This window comes from Salmo trutta, chromosome 6 (genome assembly GCF_901001165.1).
Source record: "Salmo trutta chromosome 6, fSalTru1.1, whole genome shotgun sequence".
NCBI lineage: Eukaryota > Metazoa > Chordata > Actinopteri > Salmoniformes > Salmonidae > Salmo > Salmo trutta.
In genome coordinates, this window is record NC_042962.1 from 54,511,532 (window position 1) to 54,537,001 (window position 25,470).

The window sequence follows — 25,470 nt, forward strand, 5'->3', positions numbered from 1 at the left end:
CGCACTCACTGGACAGGTTAATGGGAGCCTGTTTGGTATGTAAGCACGACACCTCAGCGCCTGGCCCCAGCTGATCAATAGGCAACATACACAGCGCCCACCAGGTAGGGAATGGCATGCAGCCTCTGGGCAGGGCTTTCATTAAGTGGCAATGGACATGGAAGGAACGCTTTTTGTTTATGTTTATTTATTTCTTTATTTTCTGGGAGAGGGAGCATGCTGATAAAAATAAACATGCTACAGTATGTAATATTGCCTCTCTCAGTCTCAGGCCCAGCCAAGGGAATGCTGCCTCGTTTTCCTCCATTGAGTTGCATGATACTTCCACATAGAACATTCTCTTCTTGCCTTTCCCTATTGTACAGTGTATTTTTTTGCACATTTCCAACAATAGTACTATTACAAATAGCTACATAGCCTATAATGAGGATACTATCTTGGATTTACATTTCTTAGTTTCCATTGTTCAGAATAATTTTAAATAGAAGGTTTATAGGGCATGACTTCAGTGTAGCCTATGTGTGTTTGGGTTTGTCTGACAGTTGTTTCTGCTTGTTTTAATAAATCACCAAATCTATCTATATACAGGCCTCATCAACAGTTGGCCAGAGACACCTGGCTGAGTACCATAATGTAAGTTGACTACAAAATAACAAGTTATTTGGACTGGTCTTAGGTATACTTGTGCATGAACACTTAAGAGGCTATATAATATTTTCGTCATAGCACAAAATTGCCTGTTCGGGTTTGCCTGCTGCTCTTCCATACGCACCACTGGTCTGACGAGCTGTCAGTTAATCCTGCCGTTGGTAGGACCCTGCAGAACTCAACCCAGCCGCTGGCTTCACCTGTTCGCATGCACAGTTATTTTACCTGGAGTTGCGTTCCAGCGCCTCACTAAATGACAAGAAGTTCCATGCCGAGAATGATATCGTATTCAGGCTGCAGCTTGCTGCTGCTGTCGGTGGCTTTCGTGAGCGCTTCTTTCGCGGAGATGGTCTTCCGTTGCCCGAGTTGCACCGCCGAACGTCAGGCTGCGTGCCCGAAGCTCACCGAGACCTGTGCAGAGATAGTGCGCGAACCGGGCTGCGGTTGCTGCCCGGTGTGCGCCCGTCAAGAGGGCGAGTTATGCGGCGTGTACACCCCGAGATGCTCCAGCGGGCTCCGGTGTTACCCGAAGCCGGACTCCGATCTGCCTCTCGAGCAGCTGGTCCAGGGGCTGGGGCTGTGCGGACACAAAGTGGTCACCGAGCCCACGGGGAGCCAGGAGCACCGGGAACAATTTAGCGGTCAGTTTCAACAAGCTTGATACATTTACAATGTTATAATGGAACAGAGAGGAAGTTCGGGAAGTATGGTCATTAGTAGGCGTTAATGAATAATTGCACTGTCATTGGCTTACAGCCCTTAGCATGGACCGTTTTGTGATTTATTTAATTCGCAGCAGTCTAAGCTAATGATTTTGGCGTCCATTTGCTCATAGAAACACTTAAACTGTAATTAACCAGCTCTAAAACGCCTATTTATTTGAATTATTTGTTATTACACAGTTATAACACTTTTATAACACAATTTTATCAAGGTACTTTTGCCTTTAATATGTACCAAATTGAGCTGCAAATGCTATAAGCCTATATTTGGCTTTGGGCTATATGTCCTAATCACAAATGAAATAAACGTTTGCAGGTAGTATCATCCATCAGTCTCCAACAACAACCAGAACTGCACTGGACTAGTTTGACTTATTGACCTCCATGTGTTGACTTATTGGGCCCTTGTTGTAATCCAATAGACCCCCTTACCTAACAATATTATTCCTGTATAACATATCTTACACTGTATAAGCAAGCCTATACTGTAAGACATACTGTATGCTTGATTATACCCTGAAATAACATTCCCAGCTTGTGTTTCACACAGAAATCCCAAAACATTCCTATTTAATTGGATAACATGAGAGAGGAGACAGAAGGTAAATAATGCCACATTGATTGGCAATTTGGACTTTGTACTTTGACCCCAACAACTGTCAACTAGTCATGGAGTGTTTGTTGAAGCTTGTTCAGTATGTTGTGATTTCTACTAAACCGAATGTCAATGTCCCCATCTGCCAAATGTAACATTTGATTAGATTACAAAGGAGAACCTGTGATTCCTGAAAAGTTCAAATGGATTAGGGCCAGGTCACCACAGACAGTAGCACTAGAAATGCACGTGGAGTAACCTACACATGCACATGTAGCCAGAGATAAGTTGGGTCTTAGGAGGTAGTGGTGTTCTAATACTATTTCTATGGTGGAACTCTTCCTGAAATAGCTACTTGCAGTCTGCTTTGCTACAGCCAGATTCCACAGTCCTAGCCTACAGTACAGTGAATTTGCCATGATGCCATCCTATATTTCTCTGCTCAAACTGTTTCTCTTCTACTCTGACTGTTTCTATGTATTCACAGCCTGGCATATAAGGGATGGGTTACACCTGGGTTACACAGTACTATCATGTACACCTGAGTTACACAGTACTATCATGTACACCTGAGTTACACAGTACTATCATGTACACCTGAGTTACACAGTACTATCATGTACACCTGGGTTACACAGTACTATAATGTACACCTGAGTTACACAGTACTATAATGTACACATGAGTTACACAGTACTATAATGTACACATGTATTACACAGTACTATTATGTACACTTGGGTTACACAGTACTATTATGTACACCTGGGTTACACAGTACTATAATGTACACCTGGGTTACACAGTACTATTATGTTCACCTGGGTTACATAGTGCTATTATGTACACCTGGGTTACACAGTACTATTATGTTCACCTGGGTTACACAGTACTATTATGTACACCTGGGTTACATAGTGCTATTATGTTCACCTGGGTTACACAGTGCTATTATGTTCACCTGGGTTACACTACTATAATGTACACATGGGTTACACAGTACTATTATGTTCACCTGGGTTACACAGTACTATTATGTACACCTGGGTTACACAGTACTATTATGTTCACCTGGGTTACACAGTACTATTATGTACACCTGGGTTATACAGTAGTGTTATGTACACCTGAGTTACACAGTAGTATTATGTACACCTGGGTTATACAGTACTATTATGTTCACCTGGGTTACACAGTGCTATTATGTTCACCTGGGTTACACTACTATAATGTACACATGGGTTACACAGTACTATTATGTTCACCTGGGTTACACAGTACTATTATGTACACCTGGGTTACACAGTACTATTATGTTCACCTGGGTTACACAGTACTATTATGTACACCTGGGTTATACAGTAGTGTTATGTACACCTGAGTTACACAGTAGTATTATGTACACCTGAGTTACACAGTACTATTATGTACACATGGATTACACAGTACTATCATGTATACCTGAGTTACAGAGTACTATTATGTACAACTGAGTTACACAGTACTATTATGTGCACCTGTGTTACACAGTACTAGTATGTACACATGAGTTACACAGTACTATAATGTACACCTGGGTTACACAGTGCTATTATGTACACATGAGTTACACAGTACTATAATGTACACCTGAGTTACACAGTGCTATAATGTACACCTGGGTTACACAGTACTGCTATGTTCACCTGGGTTATACAGTACTATAATGTACACCTGGGTTACACAGTACTGCTATGTTCACCTGGGTTATACAGTACTATAATGTACACCTGGGTTACACAGTACTGCTATGTTCACCTGGGTTATACAGTACTATAATGTACACCTGGGTTACACAGTACTATTATGTACACATGAGTTACACAGTACTTTAATGTTCTCCTGGGTTACATAGTGCTATTATGTACACATGAGTTACACAGTACTATAATGTACACCTGGGTTACACAGTACTATTATGTTCACCTGGGTTACACAGTACTATAATGTACACCTGGGTTATACAGTACTATTATGTTCACCTGGGTTACACAGTACTATTATGTTCACCTGGGTTACACAGTACTATAATGTACACCTGGGTTATACAGTACTATTATGTTCACCTGGGTTACACAGTACTATTATGTTCACCTGGGTTACACAGTACTATAATGTACACATGGGTTACACAGTACTATTATGTTCACCTGGGTTACACAGTGCTATTATGTTCACCTGGGTTACACTACTATAATGTACACATGGGTTACACAGTACTATTATGTTCACCTGGGTTACACAGTACTATTATGTTCACCTGGGTTACACAGTACTATTATGTTCACCTGGGTTACACAGTACTATAATGTACACATGGGTTACACAGTACTATTATGTTCACCTGGGTTACACAGTACTATTATGTTCACCTGGGTTACACAGTACTATAATGTACACATGGGTTACACAGTACTATAATGTACACATGGGTTACACAGTACTATAATGTACACATGGGTTACACAGTACTATTATGTTCACCTGGGTTACACAGTACTATAATGTACACCTTGGTTACACAGTACTATAATGTACACATGGGTTACACAGTACTATAATGTACACATGGGTTACACAGTACTATAATGTACACATGGGTTACACAGTACTATAATGTACACATGGGTTACACAGTACTATTATGTTCACCTGGGTTACACAGTACTATAATGTACACCTTGGTTACACAGTACTATAATGTATACCTGGGTTATACATTTCTATAATGTACTTCAGACAGAATTCACAGTATGTTACCTGTAAAAATGAGGCAATGTTTATATGACTCCCTTTCAAACAGTCCCTTATTAACCACTTTCTTGCAGGTTTAAGCATCCCAGTATACGGAGTGATATAAACTTCTGGACACAATCTGGTGTGTCCATGAGATTATGCAAAAAGCAGCCCCGGTTACACACGTTTCCTACACGTTTTCATTGTCTAAATAGGCCGACGTGTGAAACCACAATCTATGACAACTCAGGCCATGGTAGCCTAGCTACATCACATTTCCTGCTTGTTGAAACAGAGTAAACCTTGGGATAATTAATTGCAGTAACACTTCACTTTAATTAAGGGCTTGTTTAATAAAGGGCTTGTGTAATAAAGGGCTTGTTTAATAAAGAGTTTGTGAGGAGTTTATAGGATCAGTTTATAAGTCAAACTAAAACGCATTGGTTAACAGTCACATCCGCTCATGTATCAAAATAATCATCACTTAACTTACCTGTCTTTCTCATCTGGCAGAACACACGTAATACACACAAATGCAATGAGTTGTCGCATAAAGCTTCCTTCTTACTGTTATTATGTGAACACACGTTATAACCAAGGAAAAGGTGTTCTGCATTCTCCAAGATTGGATCACTGGTAAATGCAGAGCACCCTATATGCATTCCTTCATGCTACTCATCTCATGCTATACAGGCCTTAATGCATGACTGGCATGTAGCCTTTCACCCATGGAAGACTTGATATGAAAAGCCTTCACAGTGTCTGTGGTGGACCCCGTGTCTCCTCCTTACCTGAACCCTGTGGTGGATGGGCATCTTTATTAGCCCACCAGCCTACGCCCAGACTGTAACCCCTCATTGTCAATATCACGTGGTACAACTACAGTCGGTTTACTGTGATGCGTCAGAGAATGATGTAAATAGAGACGTTGGGGCGAGATTGATTCCACAACAGGCAGACGGGGAGTATATCATATTATTACGTAAAGACACGTCATAGTCAATAATACATCACGCTAATACAAAAACATACTATAAAAAAAATATATTTCAGAGAAGGGTAGCATCCCAAATGGTTCCCTGTAATGGGCCCTGGTCAAAAGTAGTGCACTCCTTTGCAAAAGAGACCCTGCTAAAATAAAGGTTAACTCAATAGGGTGCAATTTGAGACACACCAAGGTTCATCACTCATCCTCCCATCAGGATCACATCGTTGGGCTGCCACTTATCCAACAGAGGGAGGGTTACCCCACCCCCAACCCAACAAAAGACCAACAAAAAAAACTCTCAAAGCTTTACAAGGAAAACAGATCCTGACCATCTGGCTGCAACTGGGCGGTGAAATAACACGGCTCCCTAACGAGGGGTATTCATCTGTACCTGCATGGGTCCACTGCCGGGGTGCCCAGCCCTCTAGACTGTGCCCACAGGCCCGAAATAGCCCCTGATAATCCCTCCTGCTTCTCTAAAACACGGGCATCACTGCCCTCCACCCCTGGGGCTGCAACTTCACCCGAAGCCATGCTAAGAATCTCAGCGTGCCTTAGACACGTTCCAGAATAAACCTGCTCCCTTTCTCTTTCTCTCTCTCACTCTGCTTTTCTCTCCCTCTCCCTTTCATTCTTTCTCTCTCTCCCTCCCTCCTTTCTTTCGTTCTCTCGCTGGCTCCCTCCCTCCTTCCACTCCCCTCCCTCCCTCCCTCCCTCCCTCTCTTCGGTGCTTGTAGAAAACACAAGCTATGCCTGAAATGTTACTGAGCCGAGTGGGGTTGGAAGAGGACCTGTGAAAGGGCTTTGCAGGGATAGGGCTGGCTTTGCCAGATGTTTGATGTTTCTTCACCGAAGATAATGGAGTTGAAGGAGATTTAAGTGCTGGGTATGTGTGTAGGAGGCCAATGCATTTGGCTGCTGCAATCACCCAAGATCTGTTGTTCATGGCTAGCCCGATGGCTGCAGGCAGAGCTACTGTCTTAGGAATTGATCCTTGTATGATGGTGGTTTGTGTATCAAGGCCAGTTGACTTGTTACATTGGTGCCATGACTTGGATCACATGTCTGGTGTAGGGTTGCAAAATTCATTTTCATCTTTCAATAAATTCACTGGTTTTCCAGAAATCCTGGTTGGAGGATTCTGGATATCCTGATTATTCTCCCTGACTCTGGGGGAGCCTCAAACCGGGATTTCGGGCGAACCAGAAAATGTATTGAAAGTCCCTGAAATGCAACTCTAATCTGGTGTCCTACCGTCTCTGTTAATAAAGGCGATGTGGATATGTTCACTCTTCAAAGTTAATCTGGTCTTTTCAGACCTCAAAAGTGGTCTAATGTCAAGGTCACGTCTACAGGCCTCAATCCCAAAGGAATGGGAAAGATGCGCACGATCTCGCTCCTCTCTCTATTCTCTGTATGTGTGTGCTGTAATTGTCCGTGCTGCCCTGCAGGTTCGATGGGCTCTGGCTTGCCTCCGTCTCCCTGTCTCTCTGTCCTCCAGAGCCAGGTGTGTGTGTCCCAAATGGAAAAATACTCCCTTTTCCGTATATAGTGCACTACTTTAGACCAGAGTCATATAGGGATACAGTGTTGTTTGGGACGCATCCAGAGTCCCAGGTTTAGCCTGCAGTCAGTCAGTTCAGGGGTGGATAGATGCCTGGCTGGGTGCAGCCAGTGTCTACGTGTCAGGACCTGCCCAGCCCCAGCTAGCTTCACGCTGTGGAGGAGCCTCTCAGGCCAGATAGCCTGGCTGTGAGGTAAACACACTTGCTCTGTGCTGACTGTGTGATTCTAGGAGGAGAGTCCTAGCAGGCCTTGTAAAGGATAATGGGAAGCAGTTATGGAGCTGGCTCTTTTTAACTACAGCTCCCCAAAGTGCTTTACTGTACAGTCGTGGCCAAAAGTTTTGAGAATGACACAAATATACATTTTCACAAAGTTTGCTGCTTCAGTGTCTTTAGAAATTTTGGTCAGATGTTACTATAGAATACTGAAGTATAATTACAAGCATTTCATAAGTGTCAAAGGCTTTTATTGACAATTACATTAAGTTGATGCAGACTCAATATTTGCAGTGTTGACCCTTTTTTTCAAGACCTCTGCAATCCGCCCTGGCATGCTGTCAATTGACTTCTGGGCCACATCCTGACTGATGGCAGCCCATTCTTGCATAATCAATGCTTGGAGATTGTCAGAATGTGTGGGTTTTTGTTTGTCCACCCGCCTCTTGAGGATTGACCACAAATTCTCAATGGGATAAGGTCTTGGGAGTTTCCTGGCCATGGACCCAAATATCAATGTTTGTTTCCCGAGCCACTTAGTTATCACTTTTGCCTTATGGCAAGGTGCTCCATCATGCTGGAAAAGGCATTGTTCGTCACCAAATTGTTCCTGGATGGTTGGGAGAAGTTGGTCTCGGAATAAAGAATGGTACCAACACATCGTTGGTACCATTCTTTATTCATGGCTGTGTTCTTAGGCAAAATTGTGAGTGAGCCCACTCCCTTGGCTGAGAAGCAACCGCACACATGAATGGTCTCAGGATGCTTTACTGTTGGCATGACACAGGACTGATGGTAGCGCTCACCTTGTCTTCTCCGGACAAGCTTTTTTCTGGATGCCCCAAACAATCAGAAAGGGGATTCATCAGAGAAAATGACTTTACCCCAGTCCTCAGCAGTCCAATCCCTGTACCCTTTGCAGAATATCAGTCTGTCCCTGACGTTTTTCCTGGAGACAAGTGGCTTCTTGCTGCCCTTCTTGACACTAGGCCATCCTCCAAAAGTTTTCGCATCACTGTGCGTGCAGATGCACTCACACCTGCCTGCTGCCATTCCTGAGCAAGCTCTGTACTGGTGGTGCCCCGATCCCGCAGCTGAATCAACTTTAGGAGACGGTCCTGGCGCTTGCTGGACTTTCTTGGGCGCCCTGAAGCCTTCTTCACAACAATTGAACCGCTCTCCTTGAAGTTCTTGATGATCCGATAAATAGTTGATTTAGGTGCAATCTTACTGGCAGCAATATCCTTGCCTGTGAAGACCTTTTTGTGCAAAACAATGATGACGGCACGTGTTTCCTTGCAGGTAACCATGGTTGACAGAGGAAGAACAATGATTCCAAGCACCACCCTCCTTTTGAAGCTTCCAGTCTGTTATTCAAACTCAATCAGCATGACAGAGTGATCTCCAGCCTTGTCCTCGTCAACACTCGAGAGAATCACTGACATGATGTCAGCTGGTCCTTTTGTGGCAGGGCTGAAATGCAGTGGAAATGTTTTTTGGGCAGTCAGTTCATTTGCATGGCAAAGAGGGACTTTGCAATTAATTTCAATTCATCTGATCCCTCTTCATAACATTCTGGAGTGTATGCAAATTGCCATCATACAAACTGAGGCAGCAGACTTTGTGAAAATTAATATTTGTGTCATTCTCAAAACTTTTGGCCATGACTGTACAGTCAATTGTGAAGGTGATACGTTATATATACACATAAACACGGGGAAATACAGTATCATTATCACTATGCTGGCCCTAGTGTGAGGTAATATTCATTTATTACACAAAAAGTCACATTGAGATTAAAGGAGATAGTTAAAGGGATCATTTGAACCATGAATGTGTGTTGGTTTGACCTATTCAGTCTCCCCTTCTCCATCCATGGGCCATCTGCTCAGTTGACTAGAGTCTAGACTGTCAGACATGAACCTTCTCTCCTTTGTGCTCTTCTGGGAATTTGACAAGCATCAGCTATTAAAAAAGCAAGGAAGCCACTCGTCCCTTTTGTCTGCTGTATTAATTCAAGCAGTGGACCGGACAACAAAGTAAAAACAATGGAGCTGCAGCTCTGTTGACGTTGCAAAGCCCAGGCCCACCTCTGTGGATCGGTGGAACAGAGTGTACTGCAGGAACGGGGGCCCCCTTAGAGTGGGGTCCTGACCCTGCCCGTGTGTGTCTCTGTGTGTGTGTGTCTCTTTGTGTGTCTCTCTCTCTCTGTGTGTGTGTGTGTGTGTGTGTGTGTGTGTGTGTGTGTGTTTAGGGATGTATAAGTGTGTGTGTGTGTTTTTGTGCATGTCTCACACCTGATTCCAGTTGACCTCTGCCCTCTGCTCTGCAAAGGACTCTGAGAGCACAAAGAGTTTCATGCGGGGAGCTGAAGTTAGATCTGATAGTTTCATGAGGAGAGCTGAAGTTAGATCTGATAGTTTCATGAGGAGAGCTGAAGTTAGATCTGATAGTTTTACGAGGAGAGCTGAAGTTAGATCTGGTAGTTTCATGAGGAGAGCTGAAGTTAAAGGTTTAGGGTTAGGGTTAGGGTTAGGGTTAGGTTTAGATCTGATAGTTTCATGAGGAGAGCTGAAGTTAAAGGTTTAGATCTGATAGTTTCATGAGTAGAGCGGAAGTTAAAGGTTTAGATCTGATAGTTTCATGAGGAGAGCCGAAGTTAGATCTGATAGTTTCATGAGGAGAGCTGAAGTTAGATCTGATAGTTTCATGAGGAGAGCTGAAGTTAGATCTGATAGTTTCATGAGGAGAGCTGAAGTTAGATCTGATAGTTTCATGAGGAGAGCTGAAGTTAGATCTGGTAGTTTCACGAGTAGAGCTGAAATTAGATCTGGTAGTTTCATGAGGAGAGCTGAAGTTAGATCTGATAGTTTCATGAGGAGAGCTGAAGTTAGATCTGATAGTTTCATGAGGAGAGCTGAAGTTAGATCTGATAGTTTCATGAGGAGAGCTGAAGTTAGATCTGGTAGTTTCATGAGGAGAGCTGAAGTTAGATCTAAAAGTTTCATGAGTAGAGCTGAAGATAGATCTGATAGTTTCATGAGGAAAGCAGAAGTTAGATGTCTAGATCTGATAGTTTGACGAGGAGAGCTGAAGTTAAAGGTTTAGATCTGATAGTTTCATGAGGAGAGCTGAAGTTAAAGGTTTAGATCTGATTGTTTCATGAGGAGAGCTGAAGTTAGATCTGATAGTTTCACGAGGAGAGCTGAAGTTAGATCTGATAGTTTCATGAGGAGAGCTGAAGTTAGATCTGATAGTTTCATGAGGAGAGCTGAAGTTAGATCTGATAGTTTCATGAGGAGAGCTGAAGTTAGATCAGATAGTTTCATAAGGAGAGCTGAAGTTAGATCTGGTAGTTTCATGAGGAGAGCTGAAGTTAGATGTTTAGATCTGATACTCTCATGAGTAGAGCTGAAGTTAGATCTGCCACTGTTGTGTCGTCAGCAAACTTAATGATGGTGTTGAAGTCGTGCTTGACCATGCAGTCGTGGGTGAACAGGGAGTACAGGAGGGGACTAAGCACGCACCCCTGAGGGGCCCCAGTGTTGAGGATCAGCGTGGCAGATGTGTTGTTGCCTACCCTTACCACCTGGAGATGGCCCGTCAGGAAGTCCAGGATCCAGTTGCAGAGGGAGGTGTTTAGTCCCAGGGTCCTTGGCTTAGTGATGAGCTTTGTGGGCACTATGGTGTTGAACGCTGACCTGTAGTCAATGAACAGCATTCTCACATAGGTGTTCCTTTTGTCCAGGTGGGAAAGGGAAGTGTGGAGTGCGATTAAGATTGCGTCATCTGTGGATCTGTTGGGGCGGTATGCAAATTGGGGGTGATCTAAGGTTTCTGGCATGATGGTGTTGATGTGAGCCATGACCAGCCTTTTATAGCACTTCATGGCTACCGACGTGCTACAGGGCAGTAATCAATTAGGCAGGTTACCTTCGCTATCTTAGGCACAGGGACTATGGTGGTCTGTTTGAAACATGTTGGTATTACATATTATATATCTACTGGATTGTAAACATCAGAGGGACCCCTCTTGCTCCTTCCTTAGTGTAGAATACACTTCACTTAAGGTCGGGCCAACCCTGTTATATCTGTATATCTTATAACCTATCCCCCCTCTGTCGTTAATAGTGGTATGTCACTGGACAGCCTGACAGTACAGAGAGTTTGTAAACAATACATTACTCTGAAAGGTTATTCATCTAAGATTTCCTCAAAACAAGGTCCAGCCAACTGTTTCCTCCCTCCTGCCGTTTCTGTTATTCTTCCATTTTGACGGTCCCAGAGCCCTGGGAGAGCTGCTAGTGGGCCCTCAGCCACCGCTCTGTCTGTTGTCAGGAATAGCATGGACAGCTAGTGGACTCGCAGGGCCAGGCCCCCTGCATTGTTTGTTCTCATATCTGTTTGGAAAGAGGCTTGCAGAGGTTGATGTTTAACCACACGTTATCTGGTCAAACAGCTGAGGACTTCTACCTCCCTTCCCCAGATAGTGTGGTGTGTTAGTTCTGGGTGGTTGCTGTTCAAGCTTTCGTTCTAATCAGTCGAACATGAAAATGAGCTAGTGCCCTTTCATGACATGCCTTGACATTGGAGGTGAAGAGGACACTCTTCATAGCAAGTGAAGGTGCCCCAGTGTTAACAGAAAAGTCTTATGTCTTCAGCTCTTCAGTGGCCAATAAACCTGGAGTGTACACAGACAGAATCATATGTTCACTCTTGGTTCTCATTCTTGGAAGTTAAAATGGAGAAGAAAAAAAATATTATAATATTTCACAATATTTTTGAAAAAGGTCCAAAACATTGCACCTTTAAAGATGTATCTATTTCCGCTGAAAAATTCACCATGTATGCCATTGCCAAATGTACTAAAGCCAACCTGCTGGCCTAATCATTTCTCATTTCATGAAGGAATGTGCAGTATAGTTAATCATTCAAATGGTTGATCTTTTCTGTGATGTAATGACAATATAACCACAATGTTATGACAGTGTTGTAATGAACGATAAATTAATTTAATGGAACTGGTTTCCATAGAGCTGTTTTGACTGTGTTTGTATGTGTGTGTGTGTGTGTGTGTGTGTATGTGTGTGTGTGTGTGCGTGCGTGCGTGCGTGCGTGCGTATGTGCATGTGTGTGAGTCTGTGCATGCATCTGTGTCTGCATGCGTGTCTGTCCCTCAGGGGAGGTGGTGGACCTCCTGGACACGAGCCTGACAGAGATCCCCCCGGTGAGGAAGGCCACTAAGGACAACCCATGGCTGGGGCCCAAGGAGAACGCTATGCGCCAGCACCGACAGGAGATGAAGACCAAGATGAAGAGTAACAAGCCGGAGGACCCCAAAACTCCCCGCGGCAAGCAGGTTAGTAAACACCTAGTAGTAAACAGTTAGGCTACATCCCAAATAGCACCCTATTCCCTTAATATGGGCCCTGGTTAAAAGTAGTGCCTTATATAGGGAATAGGGTGCCATTTGAGACGCTGCGTTGGTAAACCGAGGCCATTAGTGGGTCGCATCTGTTAGTAAACAGTTAGTGAACCTGGGATCATGATTAGCAGTGTCCATGTCCCTTTAGGAAGGAGTCAGTCTTAACAGAACCTAGTGCACTGCTGCCATCTCCTGGAGCAGACCTGATGGTGTCCAGCAGCTAACAATGTCTTACTGTCAATTTGTACAATTAAGGCCAGCTTTGTCAATAGGAAAATGTAGATAAGCATTTCTATTGGACAAGATAGCCCTCTGTTTGACAACGTTTGCCCCCATTTGAAGCGTACTGAGCGTGACCATGGAGAAGGTGTAAATGTTTCACACATGACAGTACAAGACCCTACTGTTGAAAACTCTGTATTGTTTCCTTGAAGTCAAGCCTGGCATCCTGTTGTAGACCGACCTAAGAAAATACTTTGGTAGCACTTTATAATAACACCTTGTAATAAAGCATTTACACCCACATTTGTAAATGTTAGTAAGCCAGGTATTCACATATTTATGAATAACTATGTCATAATAATGAACACGAGCATTCATAAGACGTTTAATATCGGTCCTTATAACCATCTACTGATCATTAGTTATGTGTTTCTGTGTGGCCTCATTTAAAGTGAGCGCTATTTATACTTTATAAATGCTTTGTAAATGTTTTGAGTGACCAGTGTAACTTCTCACAAGATGGACATGCCGTTGGTAGACATTCCAGTAGTACCTGAATAAACGGTTTACTAATCTATTATAAATGCTTTATTTCAAGGTGTTATTATAAACTACTACCAGCACTTATTTTCCCACATTGAGTGATTTTCCTTGAGGATAATGATTTTGGCATTTCACGGATGCCAAGTTTAAAATAGAACCATTTGCCCTGGATATTAGTGAGTCTTGGCAACACATCAAAACCCATCAGGAGAGACTGTAAGTGCAAAGAAATGAACATTCCAATCGGTTTTACTATTGATGAAGCTATAAAACCTAGAGAAAGAGGGCGATCAGGTGCTTTGGCAATAATCCATGAATAGAATTAGTCATGCAAATATCATTTACTCTCAGTTATACCTGTGAGGGAAACATTATTCATTTTCATGTGAATTAATAATTGTATTCTATATTTTGGTATTGCTGTTCATTTCATTTCCTGTGGATTATTATTCCTCCGAGAATCCAGCTCTTAACCTTTGTAGATGACTTTGGAGAATGTTTTATTTATTTTCTCAAACAGTGGTCTGAAGGTATTGCTGGGTCATTAATCATGTAGTCTCCCATGGCTGACGGTTTGCCTCCCACAATGTCTCCAGTGTTCCAGCACACGTCTGTTGACTGTACCAGCATCGGTTGGGACAAGAGGCGGAAATGGGACTCGAGCAGGAAATCAGTCCAGAGCCTTTCCGTTCATGTCCTGATGCAAACATTAGTCTACCACCGGACACAAAATCGGTATCTTAGCTAGATATTTTCAATTTGTGTATTTGGCAAGTAAGTTGTTTGCTTGTACCATGACAGCTAACGTTAGCGTTACAAGTTTACAACGTTGCTTTTCACGAGCAGAAATCCCGTCTGCATTTTAAACCCGTCCAAACTAAACTCGTAATATATTCTGAAGAGCACCCTCCCCGGAATTGAGGTAGATCTGTACATATAGCTAGAAATAAGCTAACAGATAGTAAACAGTAGCAGCAGCGTATGTGATAAGTCAAAAACATTAGTGCAAAAAAGGTCAATGCAGAAAGTCCGGGTAGCTATTTGGTTAACTATTTAAAGAATTATGTAGCAGTCTCATGGCTTGGGGGTAGAAGTTCAGAGTCCTGTTGGTTCCAGACTTGGTGCATCGGTGCTACTTGCCGTGCGGTAGCAGAGAGAACAGTCTATGACTTGGGTGGCTGGAGTCTGACAATTCTTAGAGCCTTCCTCTGACACCGCCTGGTATAGTGGTCCTGGATGGCAGGGAGCTCGGCCCCAGTGTAATAGTCAGAGACTATTAATCATGTGGCTGGTGTTGCCTGTTGCTCCAAGGTCTGAGATTTCCCAGACTATTAATCATGTGACTGGTGTTGCCTGTTGCTTCAAGGTCTGAGATTTCCCAGGCTATTAATCATGTGGCTGGTGTTGCCTGTTGCTGCAAGGTCTGAGATTTCCCAGACTATTAATCATGTGACTGGTGTTGCCTGTTGTGTTCTGTAGATTCAGTGTCAGCAGGAGCTGGACCAGGTGCTGGAGAGGATATCTAAGATGCCCTTCAGAGATAACCGAGGCCCACTGGAAGACCTGTATTCCCTGCACATCCCCAACTGTGACAAGATGGGGCAGTATAACCTCAAACAGGTGACTACACCCTGCACATCCCCAACTGTGACAAGAGGGGGCAGTGTAACCTCAAACAGGTGGCTACACCCTGCACATCCCCAACTGTGACAAGAGGGGGCAGTGTAACCTCAAACAGGTGACTACACCCTGCACATCCCCAACTGTGACAAGAGGGGGCAGTGTAACCTCAAACAGGTGACTACACCCTGCACATCCCCAACTGTGACAAGAGGGGGCAGTGTAACCTCAAACAGGTGACTACACCCTGCACATCCCCAACTGTGACAAGAGGGGGCAGTGTAACCTCAAACAGGTGACTACACCCTGCACATCCCCAACTGTGACAAGAGGGGGCAGTGTAACCTCAAACAGGTGACTACACCCTGCACATCCCCAACTGTGACAAGAGGGGGCAGTGTAACCTCAAACAGGTGACTACACCCTGCACATCCCCAACTGTGACAAGAGGGGGCAATGTAACCTCAAACAGGTGACTACACCCTGCACATCCCCAACTGTGACAAGAGGGGGCAGTGTAACCTCAAACAGGTGACTACACCCTGCACATCCCCAACTGTGACAAGAGGGGGCAGTGTAACCTCAAACAGGTGACTACACCCTGCACATCCCCAACTGTGACAAGAGGGGGCAGTGTAACCTCAAACAGGTGACTACACCATGCACATCCCCAACTGTGAGAAGAGGGGGCAGTGTAACCTCAAACAGGTGACTACACCCTGCACATCCCCAACTGTGACAAGAGGGGGCAGTGTAACCTCAAACAGGTGACTACACCCTGCTCATCCCCAACTGTGACAAGAGGGGGCAGTGTAACCTCAAACAGGTGACTACACCATGGACATCCCCAACTGTGACAAGAGGGGGCAGTGTAACCTCAAACAGGTGACTACACCATGCACATCCCCAACTGTGACAAGAGGGGGCAGTGTAACCTCAAACAGGTGACTACACCCTGCACATCCCCAACTGTGACAAGAGGGGGCAGTGTAACCTCAAACAGGTGACTACACCCTGCACATCCCCAACTGTGACAAGAGGGGGCAGTGTAACCTCAAACAGGTGACTACACCATGCACATCCCCAACTGTGACAAGTGGGGGCAGTGTAACCTCAAACAGGTGATTACACCCTGCACATCCCCAACTGTGACAGAGGGGGCAGTGTAACCTCAAACAGGTGACTACACCATGCACATTCCCAACTGTGACAAGAGGGGGCAGTGTAACCTCAAACAGGTGACTACACCCTGCACATCCCCAACTGTGACAAGAGGGGGCAGTGTAACCTCAAACAGGTGACTACACCCTGCACATCCCCAACTGTGACAAGAGGGGGCAGTGTAACCTCAAACAGGTGACTACACCCTGCACATCCCCAACTGTGACAAGAGGGGGCAGTGTAACCTCAAACAGGTGACTACACCATGCACATCCCCAACTGTGACAAGAGGGGGCAGTGTAACCTCAAACAGGTGACTACTCACTCTTACTCCATGGCCCAGGAGCATCCACACACACACACACACACACACACACAGACACACACACAAACACATGTTCATTCTGTGTTTCAGTGTAAGATGTCTCTGCACGGCCAGAGGGGGGAGTGTTGGTGCGTCAACCCACACACCGGTCGGCCCATCCCATCAGCACCGACCGTGAGGGGAGACCCAAACTGCAACCAGTACCTTAGAGGACCAGAGATGGACACCCTCGCCTCAGCCCAGAAATAGTACGGCCCTGATTCTCCCTTTGATGGGCCTGAGTCTTAAAACACAACAGAGGAAGCAGTACTCTAAACACTTAAGTAAGCTATAAAATGTTTGTGTGTCTGTTTCTGTGTATAGTTTTGTTTGGTATTAAATCAATTCTCAGCGATATCGTACATTGTAACCACCATAATGTGTCTTGGTTTGAGAACAAATTCCACTGCAAGGGCACAGGATGTGACAGGCAACAAAGATGAAACCCATTCTTCTTTGCAATTTCAAAGGAAGTCAGTGTTTAACTGGTATTTTCATTGATCTCTGTCTCTTTCCCTCCTCTCGTAGCTTTTCTGTGGTGAACAAAGTCTAATGAGAAGAATGTTTACTATGGGCTGAATTCTAACTAGAAATCTGTGTGTCCATCTCAGACTTTTGTGTAAAAATCAAGCATTGATGTCAATGGGCGATTTGCACGTAAATTCCAATTATATGCACATTTGGCAATTAGTATTCACCCCTTTGGACCTCTTGTATTCAATGTATCTGTTGTAGGGTATCTAGAGAAATGTTGTCATGAAAAAATGATTTGACTTATTTGAAAGGTGAATATGTGAAGCAAAAAAACAAAACGGCGAATTAGTGTTTATATGGCTGTTTGTATGGCTGTGTTTACACTGGTAGCCCAATTCTGATATTTTGCCACCGATTCGTCTTTTGAGCAATCAGATCAGATCTTCTGCGTGTGTAAACGCAGCCCAAGTGTCTTACTTTCTGGTGCTGGGAAGTGAACATGTCAAATGTTTGGTGGTTGTGTACTCAACTCCGACTACCGTTTATTTGTTTTTACAGTGTTCTACGCCTTCAGGTTGGTAGGCTACTAAAACTATGAAACCTACCTTCTATAGCCTTTGGAATACACATACGTCTTCTATACACTGTAGGAAAACCACATAGACAAAGTCTTGTTGTTACAAACACAAATACACGTTTTAGATTTCCTCGTTAATAGGAACACAAATAGAAATGTAGAATTGTTTTGTGATGAAGAACGTCTTGTTATAAGATGAAGTACATGATTAAATGGATGGTAACTTCCTGTACGTTGATTGTGTATTCTTTCGGGCGTATGCCCTGGTATCTTGTGTCTCATTTTCTTACTGGAGGTCTAGGTGTAGATAAGCCATCGTATTTCATGGTACAACCCAGTTCAAAGTAAAACCCACATGATTGCCTATGTTCAGGTGATTCATGGCGGTTGGCAGACACTGCTTTGTATGTATGGAAATTCTTCTACGTTTCTTTATGTGGTATGGTAGCTATGGTAACTGGATCTCCTGGTAGACAATCATTTGAAGCCAGCAGCAGGTGTATAGGGAACTTGCATTAAGGCTTACAAATAGCGTTGCAAAATTCCGGTAACTTTCCCCAAAATTGGCAGGTTTGCCAGAAATCCTCATTGGAAGATTCTGGATTTCCTGCTTATTCCCTCCTGAATCTGGGAATCTTCCAACCGGGATTTCTGGAAAATCGGGCAATTTTGGGGAAAGTTACCGGAATTTTGCAACCCTACTTCCACAGCATAGAGCAAACAAAAGACATAACAAACCTTCCCATACATCAATACATAACTTTATTTAAATAAATGCTTTGTCGTTACAAAAAAGACAAGGTTAAAGTACATCAATTACACAGTGAATAAATATGACATATTTGTGATATTCACATAGATTTGTTAGTAACACTTCACTTAAAGCCAACAGGTGTATTGCATTGTAAGAATTGTCATAAGCATGTATGACCTTATAACGTCTTACCATCGTCTCTGATGGACCCTGACTAAACAGCTATTTTCAGCCTGTTAAAGAATTGCAGCAAAGAAGCGTTATACCGTTTGGCTTTGAGTAAACTGTTACCTATTTGTGTCCTACATGCTTTTTTTTTATCACGAATATGGAATGCTGGAGATTTCATGGTCTTTCATACAAGCCAGCTTAAGACTGAGTTGAGAAAACTTTCCAAGTCTCCTATGCATTCTAGTGGCAGGCATAGGCTGTACACACAGCCCCTGTCAAAGCTATCGGCATGTTACCATACCCTGAAAAAGGGATGTCTATTTCAAGGAATGTCAACAAAATATCTGGCAAATGTTTTGAGCGTCAATAAAATCAGTTGACGTCTGATTTAACATCATGTTCACAAACGGGACGTAGGATCAAAAAGTATCGTCATGGCCTCGTATCCTGGAGACGTATATCTTCACACTCGTTAACTCATGGTTCTCTAGTAACCAATCTCCACATCCACATACTCCTAAAATGTCCTCGTTCAACGACAAGGCCTGATAATCTGGATGTAAATCTGGATTCAAAGTCATGAGAGAGAGAGAAGGCACTGAGATTTCCATAGAAACCCAAAGAGCCACACCTTTCCAGGGGTCATACAGGAGAGTCCTAGGCAGAAGACTGTGTTGTGGTCAGACAGGAGGCTACGAGAAGTTAATAGAAACGGCGTGCAACATTTGCATGTGATTTGAGCCTGTGTTGGATTTTCAAAGCACCTGTACTTTTCTTGGCTGTCGTTTATAAAATACAAAACAAGCATATGACTGTCATGATGTGTTTTTGAGGTGATCTTTTTTATATACTTCACGGAAGGTAAGGCACAAAACAGACTACTAAAGGAGAAAGTATAGGAGGCACACACACACATATACACACACAGTAATTTCATACAGTCATCCCTATGAAACTATATTGAGACACAACCCAACAGAAGTAGCAGTTGATGTGTTGATTAAGATAGCTACTGTAACTACTCTGTAACAACCTACTGTATACGAGCAGTTACTAGTTCTTAAGACCCTCAACTCTGAACAATCTGTGAGACAAAGAGGAAGAAAGGCAGGACGGAAAAAAGCTCTTCTCATCTCATCGCACTCAGAAGGACATATAAGGACATAGACCCAAACTCAGACAGTAAAGTACTTTCAGTCACTGAGGTTGTCTTGTAGGGAAGTGCTCTGAAGGGACAAACATTTGGACCAAAAGAACAGAGTTATGTTTAAATACGACCCCAGATTACTGTGCTCCCCAGTAAAGAGTTCCTGTCAACATCACGATAATAACATAGGTGAAAAAGATGAGCTTTACTCTTTAGCCTTTAAATTTTGTTTAAACAGAATCTAATATAATTGAAATCAGAGAACATTGTTATATGTGCTTTAAAGGGAGGTTATAGGTCATCTCAGTATAGGTGGATGTATAGTTTAAAACCATGTGTGTGTACTGTATCTGTGCCCTGCTTTCCTGATTTGATTGGCTTTTGCATATTTTGCATGTACATGTGATTTGCAGGAGTAGGGGTAAAGGGAGGCGGGCCTTGGCTCATGTCAGGTGACCAAATTGGCCATCGCTCATTCGTTTTTGTTGCTGTTGCTCTCCGGGTCTTTGCACTGGATGTCCACTCCGCTGTAGTCAGTGCCAGGGAGTTGCACGCCAAAACGGTCCACACACCAACAGATCCCCCGCTTCCGCCCACGTGATGGTTTACACTGCAGGAGGAGAGGAAATAGCAGGGAATAAGATGGAATACAATTAAATGAAATAGAATAGGGTAGAATAAAATAGAATAGGATAGAATATGATAGGAATACAATGAAATGAAATAGAATAGGATAGAATAAAATAGGAGAGAATCAGATAGGATAGGTGTCACATCCTGACCATAGTAAGTTGTTATTTTCTATGGTAGAGTAGGTCAGGGCGTGACAGGGGGGTTTTCTAGTTTCGTTTTTCTATGTTGTTATGTTCTAGTTTTGTATTTCTATGTTGGGTTGTTCTAGTTTTTGTATTTCTATGTTGGGCTTTGTTTGAGATGATCTCCAATTAGAGGCAGCTGGTCATCGTTGTCTCTAATTGGAGGTCATATTTAAGTTGGTGTTTGTCCCACCGGGGTTTTTGGGAGATTCATTTTGAGTTGTGTGTGTTTCACCTCTGCGTCACAATTTGTTGTTTTTTGTCATTCAGTTTATTTATGTATTGCATAGTTTCACAGTATAAATAAAATGTGGAACGACACACACGCTGCACTTTGGTCCGCTCCTTATGACAACCGTGACAATAGGAATACAATGAAATAGAATGGGATAGAATAAAACAGAATAGGATATAAAAGAAAAGGATAGGATAGAATATAACAGGATAGAATTGAATAGGATAGAAGAGAACAGGATAGAATAGGATAGGATATAATACTATAAGATAGAATGGAATAAGATAGAATAGGATCAAATGAATAGAATATGATAGAATAGGATCCAATAGCATAGGATAGAATAGTCCATGGGTACCTGCTTGTGCTTGAAGAATCCCTTCTTGTCACAGTTGGGAAGGTATAGGGACAGAGCTAGGACTCTAGATGTGTTTTTCATCCTCTGAATGATCCCGTCCAGCTTTCTCCTGCAGGGTCCCTACACACATACAGGGTCATAGTTTAGGGCAAATATGGCGTGTGTGTGTGCGTGTGTGTCTGCGTGTTTGTCTGCGTATACACTGTATATATGTTCAACTTACAAACTCAGGCTGCAATTTGTCCAGGGCGAGGGTTGAGTAGTCAAGGCTGCTGACAGAGTGGAGCTTGGCCTGCTGTCTCTTGCGGTCTTTAGCCTGTCTCATGGCCTGAGCCTTGCGGCTGCTGATGTGGTCTCTGCCCCCGTACAGAGGGACCTTGGCCTGGGGCAGCAGGGACTCTGGAACCTCTGCTAACATAGCTTCCTCTGGAGAATAACCGTCTGGGGAGACAGAGAGTCAGAGAGGATGATGATGGGGGTTGCGATGGTGGTGAGGAAGAGGAGCAGGAGGACGAGGAAGAGAAGGAGGAGGAGGAGGAGGTGAAGGGGAGGGGAGGGGAGGGGAGGAGGAAGAGGAGGAGGAAGAGGAGGAGGAGGAAAAAGAGGAGGAAAAAGAGGAGGAAGAGTAGGGGGAGGAGGAGGAGCAAGAGGGGGAGCAAGAGGAGGAGGAGGAGGAATATGAAGCGGAAGAGGAGGAGGATGAGGAGGTAAGAAGAGTGGGATACTGTCAAGGTCTTCCACATCGGTGCAGATGAAGGAAAAGAGTTGAAGGGAGGCAGCAGGTTTAGACAGAGCCTCTCCTAACATTAGAGGGAGACCTTGAGGTTTTCCCAATCAAGAAATCTCCAGCTGACTCATACAATGTGTGCCTACTTCTCACAAATACTACTTGAGTAAAAGTATAAAAGTATTTGGTTTTAAATATACTTAAGTATCAAAGTAAAACTCTAAATCGTTTCAAATTCCTTATATTAAGCAAACCAGATGGCACCATTTATTTTTTATTTTTAATTTACGGAAAGCCAGGGTCACACCCCAACACCAAGACATAATTTAGAAACAAAGCATGTGTGTTTAGTAAGTCCGTCAGATCAGAGACTGCCTCTGATCTGGTGCACTCACTAAACAGAGAACATCCCTGGTCACTAGGGCCAAGAGAGTGGTGTGGTCTATCATGTCAATGCAACGGTCCTCTCAAGTCAATGCTTGGCACATGCAATGGAAGACATGACTTTTAAACTGAGTCATCCAATGAACATACAGCATTCTACACCTCTCGCTCTCTCTCTCTCTCTCTCTCTCCCTCTCTCTCTCTCTCTCTCTCTCTCTCTCTCTCTCTCTCTCATTCTCCTCCCCTATCTTCCTTTCTCCTCTCTCTCTACCCCTTGGCTGTGAATGACAAATGCGAACAGCTCCTATAAAACTGGCAAGAATCCCTGGGTCTTGCCAAATCGAAATGTCCAATAACCCACTTCATCTGTCATAAAGATATTAACACTGACTAAAGATAGACCATATGCAGCATGAACAGATCTATAAGCATAAGGAATGTTTCATTACAACAAAGTTATAAGAGTTATATAATACATAAGAGTTATAACAGTTACAGATTATTTAAGAGTTATGAGTTATATATTATATAAGAGTTATATATTATATAAGCGTTATAAAAGTAATATATTACATAAGAGTTATAAGAGTTATAGATTATATAAGAGTTATTAGAGTTATATATAAGAGTTATATATTATATACGAGTTATAAGAGTTAAAAGAGTTAAATACTATATAAGAGTTATAAGAGTTATATATTATACGAGTTATAAAAGTTAAATATTATATACGAGTTATAAGAGTTACATATTATATAATACTTATAAGAATTATGAGAGTTAAATATTATATAAGAGTTATAAGCGTTATATATTATATAAGAGTTGTAAAAGTAATATATTACATAAGAGTTATAAGAGTTATATATAAGAGTTATAAGAGTTATATATTATATAAGAGTTATATATTATATAAGAGTTATAAGAATTATTAAATATATAAGAGATGTAAGAGTTAAATATTATATAAGAGTTATAAGAATTATATATTACATAAGAGTTAAGAGTTATATATTATATAATAGTTATATAATATATAAGAGTTATACGAGTTATATATTGTGTAAGAGTTATAAGAGCTATATATTACATAAGAGTTATATAATATATAAGTTATAAGAGTTATATATTACATAAGAGTTAAGAGTTATATATTATATAATAGTTATATAATATATAAGAGTTATAAGAGCTATATATTACATAAGAGTTATATATTATATAAGAGTTATAAGAGTTATATAATATATAAGAGTTATAAAAGTTATATATTATATAAGAGTTATAAGAATTATTAAATATATAAGAGATGTAAGAGTTACATATTATATAAGAGTTATAAGAGTTATATATTATATACGAGTTATGAGTTACATATTATATAAGAGTTATATATTATTTAAGAGTTATAAGACTTATATAATATATAAGAGTTATAAGAGTTACATATTAAATAAGTCTTATATATTATATAAGATTTCTAAGAGTTATATATTATATAAGAGCTACATAATATATAAGATTTAACTGTACTGTATTTAACAATATGTATATATGAATAGTGTGTAAATAGTATTTGTTTTGTCTCTTGGTGTCTTTCCTATAACAGAAGATATAACATTAAATTCATAATTAAAAAATACAAATAAAATAAGAGTTATATAATATATAAGAGTTATAAGAGTTATGTAATATATAAGAGTTATATATGATATAAGAGTTATAAGAGTTATATATTATATAAGAATTATAAGAGCTATACATTATATAAGAGTTATATATGATATAAGAGTTATAAGAGTTATATATTATAAAAGAGTTATAAGAGTTATATATTATATAAGAGCTATATATTATATATGAGCTATAAGAGTTATATATTATATAAGAGTTATGAGTTATATAATATATAAGAATTATACGAGTTATATATTGTGTAAGAGTTATAAGAGCTATATATTACATAAGAGTTATATAATATATAAGTTATAAGAGTTATATATTATATAAGAGTTATAAGAGTTATATATTATATACAAGTTATAAGAGTTATATAATACATAAGAGTTATACGAGTTATATATTATATAAGAGTTATAAGAGCTATATATTACATAAGTTATATATTATATACGAGTTATAAGAGTTATATATTATATAAGAGTTATAAGAGTTAAATATTTTATATCAGAGTTATGAGAGTTATATATTATATAAGAGTTATACGAGTTATATATTATGTAATAGTTATAAGAGCTATATATTATATAAGAGTTATAAGAATTATATAATATATAGGAGTTATAAGAGTTATATAATATATAAGAGTTATACGAGTTATATATTATATAAGAGTTATAAGAGCTATATATTACATAAGTTATATATTATATACGAGTTATAAGATGTATATATTATATAAGAGTTATACGAGTTATATATTTTATATATCAGAGTTATAAGAGTTATATATTTTATATCAGAGTTATGAGTTATATATTATATAAGAGTTATACGAGTTATATATTATGTAATAGTTATAAGAGCTATATATTATATAACAGTTATTAGAATTATATCATATATATAGAAGTTATAAGAGTTATATAATATATATGAGTTATATAATATATGAGAGTTATAAGAGTTATATATTCTATAAGAGTTATAAGAGTTATATATTATATAAGAGTTAGAGGAGTTATATATTATATAAGAGTTCTAAGAGTTATATATTATATAAGAGTTATGAGTTAAATATCATATAACTCTTATTTTATTTGTATTTGTATTTTAGTTTTTTATGTAATATCTTCTGTTGTTCTTGTCTATTACTGTTCTTTACTTTGTCATGTACTTACTTGTATGTTTCATTTGGACCCCAGGAAGAGTAGCTGCTGCATGTGCAGTAGCTAATGAGGATCCTAATAAACTGAACTATACCTCGCTAAGCAGGCGATTGAGTGGTATGTCACAGGGTTGAG

The 25,470-nt window shown here is 41.1% G+C and overlaps 3 protein-coding genes and 1 long non-coding RNA gene across 4 annotated transcripts in view; 2 read left to right on the forward strand and 2 right to left on the reverse strand.

The window, feature by feature from the left end:
• LOC115196325 (serine/threonine-protein kinase 11-interacting protein) overlaps nt 1-858 on the reverse strand; it is a 44,988-nt gene extending 44,130 nt beyond the window's left edge. The window contains exon 1 of the mRNA XM_029757049.1: nt 773-858. Within this exon, the coding sequence (XP_029612909.1) occupies nt 773-858 (86 nt within the window). The remainder of the gene's footprint in view (nt 1-772) is intronic.
• LOC115196326 (insulin-like growth factor-binding protein 2-A) lies at nt 810-18,125 on the forward strand. The gene is made up of 4 exons (XM_029757052.1): nt 810-1,289; nt 12,690-12,868; nt 15,179-15,319; nt 16,896-18,125. Exons 1-4 carry the CDS (start codon nt 902-904, stop codon nt 17,052-17,054), a joined length of 867 nt encoding a protein of 288 aa, XP_029612912.1. The 5' UTR covers nt 810-901; the 3' UTR covers nt 17,055-18,125.
• Nucleotides 10,011-10,925, forward strand: LOC115196327 (uncharacterized). Its single transcript, XR_003878833.1, has 2 exons — nt 10,011-10,051; nt 10,612-10,925. It is a non-coding gene; the product is annotated as an uncharacterized LOC115196327 (long non-coding RNA).
• Nucleotides 18,126-18,634: 509 nt separating the features above from the next.
• LOC115196328 (insulin-like growth factor-binding protein 5) overlaps nt 18,635-25,470 on the reverse strand; it is a 10,091-nt gene continuing 3,255 nt past the window's right edge. The window contains exons 2-4 of the mRNA XM_029757054.1: nt 21,599-21,816; nt 21,376-21,495; nt 18,635-20,577 (exon numbers count right to left, since the gene is read on the reverse strand). Coding sequence (XP_029612914.1) covers nt 20,440-20,577; nt 21,376-21,495; nt 21,599-21,816 — 476 coding nt within the window. The 3' untranslated portion in view covers nt 18,635-20,439. The remainder of the gene's footprint in view (nt 20,578-21,375; nt 21,496-21,598; nt 21,817-25,470) is intronic.

Bases quoted from the DNA above. Each gene is read 5' to 3' on its own strand.
- LOC115196326 (XM_029757052.1), top strand. From the start codon at position 902: ATGACAAGAAGTTCCATGCCGAGAATGATATCGTATTCAGGCTGCAGC. The intron at 1,290-12,689 runs GTCAGTTTCAAC...TCTGTCCCTCAG, and splicing joins GCACCGGGAACAATTTAGCG to GGGAGGTGGTGGACCTCCTG. The intron at 12,869-15,178 runs GTTAGTAAACAC...TGTGTTCTGTAG, and splicing joins AAACTCCCCGCGGCAAGCAG to ATTCAGTGTCAGCAGGAGCT.